This window comes from Pseudorasbora parva, chromosome 21 (assembly GCF_024679245.1).
Source record: "Pseudorasbora parva isolate DD20220531a chromosome 21, ASM2467924v1, whole genome shotgun sequence".
Classification (NCBI taxonomy): domain Eukaryota; kingdom Metazoa; phylum Chordata; class Actinopteri; order Cypriniformes; family Gobionidae; genus Pseudorasbora; species Pseudorasbora parva.
The window spans coordinates 15,192,460-15,207,117 of record NC_090192.1 but is presented as its reverse complement, the minus strand read 5'-3'; the positions used below and the strand labels follow the sequence as shown (position 1 = coordinate 15,207,117).

The window sequence follows — 14,658 nt, the reverse complement described above, 5'->3', positions numbered from 1 at the left end:
AAGATTTATGTGCTTTTATTTTTGTTACTTTTAAGTTACAGGTGGTTTTGAGGACAGAGATGAATCAAGAGAAAGTAAAGAAAAATGCAAAAAAGAGGACTTCGGAATGGAGGAGTGAACAAAAGAGAAAAAGTTTCTTTTCCTCATCTTCACTCGTTCTTCCTCTGTGTCTTCTGTTAGTGTTCAATATCTTTCCTTCCTACTTTTTCCAAGAAAATAAACAGGAAACTTTGAGAGAGAAGATGGCGTTCTGTTTCAGAGACGCAACATCTCTTCAAATATATCCTCGTTCTATACATTTATGAAGGGAAACACTGGCGGACAGAACAGAGAGATTGTGATTTCATGACTTTAGATTATTTTATTGAAAATAATCACATTAGCTCAGAGAACCCAAATGCCAAAAGACCTCCAGTTTAGACGAGTGTTTCTGTGAGAGGACTGATGGATCATGGGAAAACTGAAAATGTAACAAGATGGTGTGGTAATGAGGAGGTAGAGAGATGGCCGATGGATTGAGTTATTCTTCCTCTTTCTCCTCTCCGTGTGTAATGACGTAGCAGATGTTCTTGTAGTCTACGTTTCCAGCCACATCGGGAGGGAAGGCAGCCCAAAGGTTTGTCATCTAGAAGAAGATAACAAACACAAGATCTTAAATAATTTGTCAAGTAAAACAAAAGCCGCATGTTAACATTTGTTCTTGGTGCCTGCTTACTGGCCTAACTGAAAAAGCAAACCCTTATGTCTCTACATGTGGCTCATGTTCTGCCTTGAATGCATAGTGCTTTTCACAATACACGCACACTGAGATTATTGATGTTAATGTTTACCTTAATGCCTTATTGTTCACATTTAGCAAATCAGAGCTGGCATGACTATAAATGTACTAAATGCACATTTCTCCTCAACAAGCCACACAGTTTGAAACTGAATGTGATTTCTGCCATAGCACAAACATTAAATTATTGCTTTTGCAAACACTACTAATACAATTCCAACTATAACTTACCTCCTCAGCAGTAAATCTGTCGCACTGGGTGGTCAGCAGTTCCTCAAGGCTATAGAATAAAGCAAAATGTTATTTTCTTAAAAATGAATCTTCACCATAGTTGTATGGGCTTCAAAGTTCAACATTCTCTAGTGTGAACAAAAATGAGTCAGGACACTTACAATTCCTTCTTGATGGTGCCTGTTGCCTCAGGGTCCAGAACTTTGAAAGCACTCACAATAACATCCTCAGGGTCAGCACCTTAATGAAGAGTTGAATGAATAAATGGTGTAAATACTTGATGTAAATATGCATTCTATGAATACAAAACTATATTTTGTATGTGTTCATAACCATTCATTGTGTCATTGTCTAAAGGAGCTGCTCTGCGCTTTTTGTGTTTTTTTATCATCATGAAGCTCAAACAGTAGAGCATGCTGCTAGCAACAAAACAAGGTCATGGGTTTGATTGCTAGGGAATACACGTACTGAAAATGTTTTGAAAGCACTGTAAGTCACTTTGAATAAAAGTGAAAGCATCTAAATGTATGTGGCAGGTAAAAGTGATGTGCTTGTTTGGGATTACAAGAATAAACCCAGAGAAGATTTAAACAACTCACCTTTTAGCTTCTCACCAAACATGGTGAGGAAGACAGTGAAGTTAATGGGGCCGCTGGCCTCTTTGACCATGGCTTCCAGCTCCTCGTTTTTCACATTTAGCTGACCCATGGAGGCCAGCACATCTCTCAAATCATCCTTGCTGATAATACCGTCCCTGTTCTGGTCGATGATTGTGAAGGCCTGTTTGTTTAAGAGAGGTTAAGACAGTTTATGCCAGTTCATGTTGCATTTTATCCAAGCATAAGACATCAGTCACTTTTATGGGGTACAGACAACATGCCATCGAGGATTATTGGCAACTACAAAAAAAAAAAAAAAAAAAAAAAAAAAAAATCTTGAAAGTGTATCTAGGCTTTAAATTACACTTTTCAAAGTGTATGAATGGTGTGAATCATAGGTCCCCAAAGATACACAAGATATGTTCACACAAGAAAAGATTAATTTTGTTGTTGTGAAATACATTTCTGTTTCTGGCATCTGGTCGTGATGTATTTCTACTGAACATCGCTGAAACTGGAGATGACATCTGAGATCAAGAAGCATCTTGGCAGCTGCTGCCCACTTGTCTAAGTTGTTAAAAGGTCACAGAATGTACAACAAGACTTTGGGGATATTTAAGGAGGGGGTATTGGTTACGCTTGCCAACCCCATCTCTACCACATCTTTTTACTACTTAAAACAGCTATTGTTTTTGCTAATTGGTTACTGAACATAAAACTAATGCTACACTTGGGTTTCAGTTTACTTCTCAGCAAAAAGTAGATTTTGGAAACATTGAAAGAAAGTATTCTGTCAGTGTTTCCAAAATCTACTTCTTGCTGAGTTACTAGTTAACATAGAAATCTGCAATATAAGATTTTCAAACACATGAGCATGGGTGAATATCTAACATGCCCTCAAAATGTATATATAATTAAGATATAATGATTGATTGATTTAATTGATGTTAAAACTATTCCCTAATTATTATTATTTGTGTGTTGTGCTGACAAAATGCATAACTTGAATATATAAAATGTTTATGAAAAATGAATATGTTTATGTACTAATTTTAGTTTTACCAGAAATATAAGAAAAATAAGTCAAATTTCTGAAGATTGTGCACTGACCTCCTTGTATTCCTGGATCTGGCTCTGCTCAAACATTGAGAAGACATTAGAGCTGCCGCCCTCTGCCTGCTGCCTCCTCTTGGCCTTCTTGGGTGCCTATAGAGAAACACATACGTAAGGAGTGAAACACTTTTTTTGCTGCGCCATTTTCAGTTACGACTTCTGTCATCATACATTTTCTGCTAATTACCTAATGAAAAGTTATTGCTCATGTTGCAATTTCACATGTACATGTCCAGTGACAACAGGGCTCTATATTTCAGAAGGTGTCAAGGAAGGATGTTTTGTTAAGTAGTTAAGTGCACTGGCACCTCAAATTCGTTCTCTTGACAAATTTCTGTCTGACCATTTATCAACTGACAGATTAACCTGTTATTAAATGTAATAACATTTAATGTCCATCAATGAGTGTCCATTAATTAACCTCATCTTGAAGAATTGAGTTTATATATATTTTTTGTTTTGTTTAAAGTCTTCTAAAAACACTCACCATCTCTCAATTTTTTTGCCGTTGGTCAAAAGAGGAGAAGTATACACCACACTGATGTGACTGACATGTTCGTAGTCCTTTCTGGGGTCTTATATACTGGCCTGGGTGTGCTAACTTTAGCCGGAACATCAGGTTTAGGAAAGTGAGTGCTGGTGAAAGTACAAGAGAGGAGGTGTATGAAGTGCTTTGGTGTCACTTTTCATTCCTGATCCAAAATAGGATTTGCACGCCTTGGAATGAGGTGAATTCAGTCCAGTAATTTTGGCAATAGTTTGGTTTACCTTGTGGGCAAATATGGCAAGGGCAAGGAGAATGTTGCTGCCTTGACTGAAGGCTTCAGTTTCTTCTCATCTCTTTTGAGAATTCATTTGTAGATTCATGTAATGAATATCTTTTCTGGAATTAAGAATTTTTAAAACAAGCCATGGTATCATTTGTCTATGTTACGTCACCATTTATGACAAGCTTTTTAACAGTAAGAAATCAGTCAATATTAGTTTTATGAATCAATGCTCCCTGTAAATAAGACCACATCACATCAACTGAAAAAAAGGATCTTTTAGAAGAACAAATGATTTAGATTTAACTTAGATATAAATGACAGTCCTGTAACGCTGAACAGTTCCAACATTATCTTTAGATATTGTGTCTCTATTATCATGTAACATTATTATTAGTGTTATGAATAATATTATTCACCTACTCAAAAGATTTAATCTAATATATCTAATTAGAGACAGATATTACTATAATATCATAGCTAATAAAAAGCATTTGGGGGATTTGAATATTTGTAAGATTTGCTGGCATTTTGTGGCATGTAACTTTAGTATTCAACAATATTCTCCTATGAACTAATATCCATGTATGTATTATGTTTACTTTCTTGTGTGTCCAGTAAGAAAGCATCTTTCTTACCATATAAAAATAATGACATAGCTGCTAATACCGCACTGATTCTTTAAAGCATATGAGCTACATATGATAGTTTAGCCTGCATGTTTTAGTTTTACACTCTTCTATTTGTTTGTAAGTCACTAAATGTATATAAATGTAAATATAATTTTGAGATTATAAAAATGTAAATTATGTAAATATTTAAATAACAATATATTGAATCTGGCAAATGATAAAGGTGCTGTACCATTTGGATGAGTGGTGTGTATTTTATGAAGAAAAGTCTGTATACAAGGGGCGTTTGATGACCAAACATAATTTTCAAGCACTGGGGCTCTATATTGAGGACCATATGGACCTCCAGGATGGTCCAAAACAGCATTCCGCAGCCCTCCCTCTTCACACCATATATGCAATCCATAGGAGACATTTATCATGGGCCCAACACTGAACACATGTATTGAAATACAAGGTTGTGTAAACTGATACTCCGTCTCTGCAGAGAACTTGGGCTTTTTCTTTGGCACCTCTGTTAACTGTCAGTCCCACTTTTTGAACATAAACCTGAAAATAAAATGTCTAACTTTATAAATCTTTAATACTTTGGAGCACTGAAAGTGAAATTTAAAAATCATAGAAGTTAAAGTTTATGAAACTGTAAAAATATACATTTTAAAACTGTATATAAAATGTATATATTATAAAACATGTTTGGCTCTAATACTTGTTTTCCAAATTTTAGTTTGATATCTCAAAAAATTAACTCTCAGTAAGATTTTGTTTGGCCATGGAACCAACCTTTTCCACTAGATGACAACCAGGCTCCATGGGTGACTATATAATGATGCACCCATTTCCATTAGTTTGAGTGATCTGAAACATATTTCCATATTTTTCATAAAATGTATGAAGTAGCTATTCAGAAGTAGTATGAGCAGTATGCCAGTATTTGGTCATTATTTCAATCTTTAACAAACACATAAAAGACGCGTATATAAGAAAAAACAATTATGTTATTCTTCTTAAAAATAAAATGGATTATATCTTTTGAAGTTTTGGTTTGAAAACAAACAGGTTTCGACCAATCTTTCATGATTTTTCAGGTGCATAACTATTTAAAAATAAAGGCCTAAACACACCTTATGACTGTGATAAGTATTCCTGTTGCAAATTAAAAAATTACGGTTTCTCTGTCATTTGAATTGAAATTAGACATGTGGCACCGGTAAACGGTAATATGATATATCACAATAATTACCATGCACGATATTGTTATCATGGGCACTTATATATATATATATAAATTCAAATAATAACAGATTTTTAGAATGATTTTTTAGAATAATTTACCCAACAGCCATTTAAAATGAACAACACAACAAAGAGGAACGCGCTGATTTAAACAGACCCTACCCGGAGGAGCACACAGCGTTGGGCAAGTTACTCTAAAAAAGTAATTAATTACTAGTTAGCTATACTAATTACATCTTCAATACCGTAATTAGATTACTGTACAAATTACTCTATCCAAAAAGTATTTAATTACTTTTTACTAATTACTTTCTAAATACTATATCAAACTAGTTAAGTAATTCAAGGATAGAAATGAAACAGCTCTTTTAATTCATTCAAATAAATAATAAAACTACATCAATTATTCTGACCAAAGTATTACAAATGTGAAATGTTAAAAGGATACATAAAAACACGCACTTTAAAATTAGACTAATTTTTCTGTTAATTCCACTATTTTAACCTATTATATATAGGCTAATTGCACAGTATTTAGGTCAATTACATCAAAAACAACTGAAATTAAATTGAAACAAGTAATCCCTTACTTTACTTTTTAAGGGAAAAGTAATTAAATTGCAGTAACTAATTACTTAGAAACTAGTTACACCCAACACTGGCAGCATGTGGCAGAACGCGTGAAGGAGACTCGCTAAATGAAAAGGCCTGTTGATTGCTAGGGATATGCCAGTCAGATTTCTGTATTCGCTACGGAACTCATAGTACTCATCACATCACCAAATACTTAATTATTAAAGACATAATATTCATTTTCAAACTTAAACATTTTATATTTTAATCTGGACTTTTTTGTTGTTCAGTCACACACTTTACAACAAGGCTCTCTTATTTCAAACTGACAGTGAAAAATACTTCTAAAGCATTTATTAATCTTAGTTAAATGTAAATTTCAACATTTAATAACAAATTTAATCAAATAAAAAGTTGTAACTATTATTTAATGGACCTGAGCTAACACTAACTAACAGTTGCTTTTTTAACTACATTATCAAAGAAGAATAACTATTACTAAGCTATTCGCTCTTTGTAAATGTTAATGCATTAACTGGTGAGACCTTATTGTAAAGAGTTACCTATAGTTCTTTATAATTCTTTTGCACTTTAATCTGTTTTAAATATTTCTTTACTTCTTAAATTTTTGTGTATTGCTTTATTGTATTTAAATGTTTTTTTTTTTTTTTTTTATAAAAAAAACTGTTTTAAACCCCTTTATATTATGATAGTACTTTTTTGCAACTTATTTCAATATCGTGATAATACTGTATCGTGATAAATGCTTCAGCAATTAATCGCAACAGCATGTATATTTTATACCGGCCTAATGGAAATCACTTAAAAATGAAAACTGGAGTTTGTAAGCTTTCGATATTACCTTACACTGTAAAAAAAATATTTAGAAAGAAAATTACCTGGTTGCCTTAAAATTTTGAGTTCATTGAAATTAAAATTTTGAGTTAATACAATGAAATTTTTTTGAGACTCGACAACATTTATTAAAATATTATTAAAAGATTTTGTAAGCATATTGGGGAATTGTGTGTGTTTTATTTCTGATGACGCAGTGAAACATGCCAAATAGTGCTAATTTCATGATTTATCATTTTTTTATGTGGTTCAGATACAAAAATATTTTGAGTTTCTATTTATTAAGCAAATTTCCTTCATTGTATCAACTCAATTTTTTTTATTTCAATAAATTCAAAATTTTAAGGCAACCAGGTTACTTACTTTTTTAAGTTAAACCAACAAAAAACAACAATACTTTTTTACAGTGTAGGTTTAGACTAAGATAGTATTGTTTTAAATATATTATGTAAAACGTTGACAGTTATTTATGCCATTTGCAAATTTCTTGAACCTGTCTGCAAATGTCTTTTATTTCTCTGTGTTTAAGGCAACCATTTAAAGAGAGAGAGAGAGAGAGAGAGAGAGAGAGAGAGAGAGAGAGAGAGAGAGAGAGAGAGAGAGAGAGAGAGAGAATAAATGTTTCTTGTAAACCAAATCAACCAATTATCTAATTATACTGAATGAGAAAAGAAAACCAGTTATTTTAAATTGTAAGGTTTCACAATTTATGTTTGATGTATTTTTCATCAAATAAATTCAGCCTTTTTGAGCAAAAGATATTATATTTAAGTTATAGTAACTTTTATTATTATTATTAATATTATTATTATTATTATTATTATTATTATTATTATTATTATTATCAATGTAATTTCCTTTAACATTATTCACTATTTTAACATTACAACACAACATTGTCCAAAATACATTTTAAAAGACCCATTTTATAGGATGTATGTCCACTGCAATTTACAGAGCATTAAAGTTATACATTTTATTTGAAATTATGTATCCTGTCAATCAAAACTCTGTTGGTGTCAGTGATTCTCTTGGAGTAATATTTTTGTAATGTATTTTACAATTAGAAGATTTTGCCATATAGGAAGAGCAAGTAAAAATATTGCCTTGGCACTGAATGCAAAGTAGTAATGTTATAAGTGGAAGTAGTACAAATAGTAATTTAAATAATTAAACAATTCAAACACAGTTCCACTACATGAAAAGGTGTTGTTGAAAAAGTGACAGCTGCAGACAGAATTAACTCGCCATCCCCCAATTTTCACACACTGTTCTGAACAAATGTAAGATGTTTTGCGCTAGCCCAAATGTTCTCTCTCCAACAAATTATCTTCTGGCCTTACACACAATACATAATATTCCAAGTTTTATGGAGACTTTCCATAGACATGATGATTCTTTTTTTTACTGTTTGAACTGTATTCACCCTAATATACACCTATATACCCTACCCCTAGCACAACCTTCACATAAAACTTACAATTTTACATTTTTGAATAAACATCATTAAATATGATTTATAAGCAGTCAAGCAGTCCCCATGGTCAACAATATCTGGTATTTCTATCCTTATGGAGACATTTTCTCCCCAAAACGTATGGTTACCCAGGACTGCACTGTCCACAAACACACACACAAACACACACACACACACACACACACACACACACACACACACACACACACACACACACACACACACACACACACACACACACACACACACACACACACACACACACACACACACACACACACACTTTCACTGCCTGTTGTCCCCTGCTCTATAAGCACATGCCCTCTTCACTCCTACTCCCCTAAGCTAAATATAGGGCAGGGGTTTCCTTTTTTGTCAGCCAAGCTTCTTAAATATTTACTTGAAGTATCCTCTACTATCTATAGTTACCATTTCAATAATGTTACAACACATTCATGTTCACGCTGATGTTTTAGGAACCCAATGAAATGTAATATAGTACTATGCATAATAATAACAATAATGGTGTTTCCACTGCCTTATGTCGAGTTCACACCAGATTTTTTTCCAGATTTTCAATCACCGATAGGTTTTGCACATTTGAAAGAAAAAGGCCGAAATCATAGGTTGCCAAATCAGTGCTCGTTCACACAAGTGACAGACACGCAGTGTGAATTATCAAAGACGCAATATGAAACAATACGCAGATTAGTCACCGACGTCCATGAGATATTTAACATGCTAAGTATTAGGATCTGGTGGCGATTCAAAATTACATAGACTGAAAATTACATTGCCATTGACCTACAGCCTCAGTCGGGGTACCAGTTCTCCTCTGGTCTATAACAAACAGTGTATGATTATTATTCTGGCAATCTTACAGGTCAGAAATCATATTAGATTGTAATATTCCAAATTTCTGGGTATCACGCAAGAGACGGGTTAATTTAGGATGGCCGATTACACAAGAGTATGAATATTAGAAAGATCGAAGTCGGTGCCGAAGATGGGTTTATTGAAGATGACGTGCCGGTGAGGCAAATTCAGAGGAGCCACCAATTGGCATGGTCTCATACGCACACTCCAGGATGTGTTGGTCATGTTGGTCCACCATCCGATCTGGATCCGGCCGACTGCAGTAAACCTCGGGATAAACAGAAAGACTAACATTAGTGTGGATGCCACTCTTTTAATGATGTAACGAGTACATCAGGTGTTATTGGAAGTGTTCCCGGTTCTGGCTGACCTAGTTAATGCAGCCTAACAATCAGTCAATTGATTTGAATAATGTAAGTCAAAAATGTTGTATGTGTATGCCATAGATTTAAACTGACTAGATTTATACATTGTCTGCTTCCCGAAAAATGCTAGGAAGACTGTTCCAGAGTTTAATTTAAAATAGGTGCTAGGAAAAGGATCGACTGCCTGCAGTTGATTTAGGTATTCTAGGTATTATCAACTGGCCAGAGTTTTGAGACTGTAAGACGTGATGGAGTATAATGTGTTAAGAGCTCGCTCAAGTATGGGGAGCTAAACCATTTAGTGCTTTGTAAGTAATAAGTAAGATTTTAAAATGGGACAAACTTTATATTAGGTGGCCTTAACTACTATGTACTAACATTTTAATTAATCATTTGATACAATGCACTTATTGTGTATATACAGGATTTTAAATTGTACTTACATTTGAAAAAATACCTGCATGTAATTATGTCTGTAATTAATTTATGTTGTTACATTTGTAAGTACACAGTTGGCACTTCCCCTTACACCTAAACCTACCTTTAAACTTACCCATATCACCACATGTCCCTAACTTAACCCATATCCCACCTCAATATCAGCAAAGGTGTTTTGCAATACTATTTGAACACAGTAAGTACATTATACTTGTTTTTTGATGTAAGTACATAGAACTTAAGGCCACCTAATATAAAGTGGGGCCTTAAAATGTATGCAATGTTTAATAGGGAGGCAGTGCAATGTTGACAGAACTGGGCTAATATGATCATACTTCCTCCTGGTTTTAGTAAGAACTCAAGCTGCTGCGTTTTGGACCAGTTGGAGTTTGTTTATTAAGCGAGCAGGGCAACCACCCAGTAGAGCATTACAATAATCTAGCCTTGAGCTCATGAACGCATGTACTAACTGTTCAGCATTTTGCATTGAAAGAATGTGCCGTAATTTCGATACATTTTTAAGATGGTAGAATGCAGTTTTACAGATGCTATAAACGTGGCTTTCAGATGAAAATTAGTTATCAAAGAACACACCCAGGTTTCTCACTGAGAGGGCTTGACAGAGCAGTCATCAAGTGTTAGACAGTATTCTAGATTACTACTTGTGGAGCTGTTCTGTCCAATAATTAAAAATTCAGTTTTATCTGAATTAAGTTGCAGGAAATTACTATTCATCCAATTTTTTTATGTCAGCTATAAATTCCGTTAATCTTCGTAAGATTAAAGATTAAGGCTAATTGGTAAGTTTCGTAAGGGAGTAAATAAATATAGAGCTGAGTATCGTCAGCATAACAATGCAAACTAACGCCATGCTTTCTAATTTTATCTCCCAATGATATCTCTCCTTCAGGGACAAGGTGGTGAACTTGCAAGCGCTGCCCCCGGAAAGGTAGACCCAGCCCTTGCATTTGCACCGTGTTTGTAAGTGGACTTTAGAACCTCAGAACAGCTCTTTGTCTGCTTTGGAGGCCAGTGGAAGGAAAAGACTGTCTCCAAACTGGGTTTGGCCCACTGGATAGCAAACCAGTCCCATGGTGAACCCCTCCTTTCTGTTCCCAAGCCCATCAAAGACACCTCCATTGTCATGACTTTTCTTCTTACCACTTTGCCCATGGATATCCCTCGCTCATATATGGTCCTGCCGAGCCAAGGGGGAAATATGCAATTACAGCTGCGAGTCACCTTAAGATGCAGCTGGCCACTGCGCCATGCTGGGTCTGGCACACAGGGTTTTAGGCCAGAGCTGAAGTGGCCTCATATGCAGAAATCCAATAGACCTCTATATACTTGGAATTAATAATAAATTATAAATGTATTCAGAATTCTGCAACAAATAATTTTCTGATTTTTTTTAAGTTGTAAAGGGAGTAGGTATATTAAAATGATGTGCATGGATTTGACAGGCATGTATTCTACTAGGTGGGGCAGCACCCTGATCTACCTTTGAGCCCTCCTCAGCTCTACAACACCCCACACATTTCCAAAGTAAATATGTGGTGAAAAATGGAACTGCAGTACTCTATCATAGAGGCCATTGAGGCAGATTTCAGGATCCCCCACCTATTTTTACGTGCCCTCACGTAAACCTCGCTCCGGACTAAGACAATATCAGCTGTGTCAGGTCAGTAACTAATTGGCATAACCTTCCTATGTGGAGTACCGTATCAAATTAATGAAAGTATAAATTATTTTAAACATGCTCATGTGAAAAGCCTTTATACAGTAGTTCTGTTGTGTTTGTTTTATGTTTGTTCTAAGAATGGACCCTTTTCACAGACTGTGATGTAAACGAATGAGCTATTAAAAATTCACCCCCTCACAGTTGTCATGAAGAGCTAAATTTTTTCTGGGCTGTAAACATGTTTTTTTCTGCTGTAAAGTTAGCCATTTTAACATGGGGCTCCATGATATTCTGCTCCCTTCTGGAAGCCTGTCCCTAGTGGCCAGTCGAGGAATTGCAGTTTAAGTCACTTCTGAATTGGCATTAAGAGAAACTGCCATTGACAGTAAAAGAAATGGACACAGCGACCCCATAGACTTCAACAGGGAAAAGTGAAGTCAATTAGTTAACGGCAGTACGTGCTTGCGAGCTTCTCTTCCTGTCTATATGGGTCTATACGGTAAATTCTCTACTGTGCGACAGAGAATCGGGTGGTTATGATGCAATCATTAGCCTATTTTTACAAAAAAGGCTTCTAAGGGGGAATTGTGTAAGATACAAGGTGATGGAGCCTTTTATACATTGTCATGATTCTTTATAAGTAAACAATGGACAAATGGAGTCTTCAGACTCAGCCTCAGATGTAAAGTTTTTCGCTGTCAAAGTGATGCAAAAAAGAATGGGATGCTAACAGCAGGTGATGGCTTGGTTAGCAATGGCCGGCCCTATGGAAGGTACACTTTCGGTTGCTAGATTACCCCCTTGGAAACTGACCGCTTGGTTTTAAACATAGATCGTAAAAAAATATGGACGACGCGATTTCATCCGTTTCTGCTGGTCAGAGTTGAAGCTTTCAGACGGCCTGCACGGCGCTGACATTTTGGGACCGGAGTTGCGCAGTAAAGAGCAGGAAGGATAACAAAAGCCCGCCCACACTCTCACAGATGCAGAAAAAAATAATTATGTTGGTGTGACATACCAAAAAATGGAAATATAGAAATTAAAGCTAAAGCTCCAATCTGCTCCCCAAAATCCTGAAAAAAGTCTGTTAGTGCCTCAGTGACAACTTCACTCAGAGAAGACATTGATCTGTCAATCAAGACGAGCTGTCAATCATGACGTCATACACTCGTTTTTTATAACATCAAATAACTAACTAGAACTAAACTTATTTAAAAAATGAACACTTGAAATGAAATCATTAAGATAACTGTCTACAATGACATAAACTAACTTTGGGGAAAACTATTTGAAGTGTAATTTGATTGTTTGCCTCGCGTCGCGTCCATTAGAAAACACGGAGGTGCAGCTATACTGAGACCGGTCACCTGGGGGCGATCAAGGCAGGGAGGCTTCAGTTTCTGAGAGGGGTGCTGCAGGCTTGGTTTTAACGGTCATCAATATTGTCAATCCTGCAACGTTTTTTTGTATTTTCATGTTTTGTATTTTTTATTGTATTTATAACACTAATAGTTTGCATTATATTACTTTTGCATCAAATTACAAAAAACAACTTACCACTGCTGTAAGGGTGTTTCTAATAGATCGTCTTTGGGAGTGATAGTAAAAAGAGATGGTATTTTTCTTTTTTCACTGCCATTATCAATATTACTGTATTTTTTCCCTCTTTTTGAAAGTTGTGAAATCACTGTTGTTGCGTTTTTCTTTTTCAATTTGAGAAAATGAGAACACCAAAAATAGATTTAATGTTTTCTCTCATTCACCGCTATAAAAGTTCATCCAACTATGGTGACTTTCGCTCTAAGAAACCCAGAAATGTGAAAATATAGACATTACTTTTGTAATGTATTTGAGTTGATGTTATAATACCTGATGGCCGTTGTTTGTTGTTCATCGCAGTATGCCGTTTATACCAGTGCAGTCATGTCTGCATCCCTGAAACAAAACAGAATGTTATGTGTTAGTATATTGATGCAGGCATAACAACTTTCCTCACTGGAATTCCTACACAACATACACTATTCTAAAACAACATCTGAGGCAATAAATGCTACATTGAGGCAAATATAAGATGGTATTCTATGCGATAGTCGTGTGTACTAAGTTTGTCAATCATCATTTGAGAACTGCACGCCACCCTCAGGCCGAATAACGAAATTACTTCAGAATTCTTACAAAGTGAGTCAGTGATTAGAATATAAAGCTTACAAATTGGGAATCATAAAATTTTAAAACATTTTAAATTTTAAAATGTACGACCAGGAGCTGCTACTGTCTAGTCAGTCTGAATACTGGTGTCTTCATGTTTAAAGTCAATAGGAAAATATTGCCTGAAAACATGTTTGTTTGAAAACAGGGAAGAGAAGTATAACTTAAGAGGAGAGAGTATGTTGTATAATGGTCAAAACAAACTTTAAAATGAACACCATTTCAGGGGTTCATGTGGAATGGTCTTACCAATGATCTCAAGAGGAGCAAGAGGAGCAAGAGGAGGACATATATGAATGCTTAAAAAAGATTTTAAAAAAGATGTCTAAGATAAGTTTATGTATAATTGTTGAGAATTAATTAAAACAACACAAGCAACAAACAATTTGTAATTAAGTATGTGTGTGTGTGTATGTATGAATGTAAATATGTATATATATGAGTATTCAGCACGTGTATATGACTATGTTTGTATGTATGCACATGCCAGGAAGAGAATATATCACACATACAGATTACTTGGGTTCCAGTGCATGTGGGTATTGAGGGAAATTAAAAGGTGGATACGTTCGCAAAAGAAGCCCTGAAAGCAGATCACTATACAGTTTCCACTAACAAAATTTCATACTATTAACAAACTGTGGCAGGATACAAGGAATCAGGATTAGAAGGGAAGACATTTATACGGCTTTCAAAAAGAAGTGAGTTAAAAAGTACAGTAGTCTGAAATGACAGGAGGAAATTTACAAGGTTGAAACTAGGCACACAGGATTAAATAGCTGCCTAAATTTAAAAGGAAAACACCAGACTTGATTATACATTGTGGAGA

General features: G+C 35.0%; 1 protein-coding gene across 2 annotated transcripts; it reads right to left on the bottom strand.

Annotated features, from left to right (window-relative positions):
• Positions 1-13,598, bottom strand: mylpfb (myosin light chain, phosphorylatable, fast skeletal muscle b). 2 transcript variants are annotated; one of them, XM_067429377.1, is made up of 7 exons: positions 13,491-13,598; positions 9,342-9,405; positions 2,719-2,814; positions 1,609-1,789; positions 1,171-1,249; positions 1,010-1,058; positions 1-625 (listed from the first exon to the last, which is right to left on the bottom strand). In XM_067429377.1, the coding sequence occupies exons 2-7, from the start codon at positions 9,360-9,362 to the stop codon at positions 521-523; spliced, it is 531 nt and encodes a 176-aa protein (XP_067285478.1). In that variant the 5' UTR covers positions 9,363-9,405; positions 13,491-13,598; the 3' UTR covers positions 1-520. The 2 variants fall into 2 exon arrangements, with proteins under 2 accessions (XP_067285478.1, XP_067285479.1); XM_067429378.1 differs by lacking the exons at positions 9,342-9,405; positions 13,491-13,598 and adding an exon at positions 3,209-3,286.
• Between the last annotated feature and the right edge of the window lie 1,060 nt (positions 13,599-14,658).

Excerpts from the sequence above, each read along its gene's own strand:
- mylpfb (XM_067429377.1), bottom strand. The coding sequence starts at position 9,362 with ATGACCAACACATCCTGGAGT. Across the intron at positions 1,250-1,608 it reads GTTTGGTGAGAAGCTAAAAG|GTGCTGACCCTGAGGATGTT; the intron begins GTGAGTTGTTTA and ends CTCTTCATTAAG. Across the intron at positions 626-1,009 it reads ACAGATTTACTGCTGAGGAG|ATGACAAACCTTTGGGCTGC; the intron begins GTAAGTTATAGT and ends ATCTTCTTCTAG.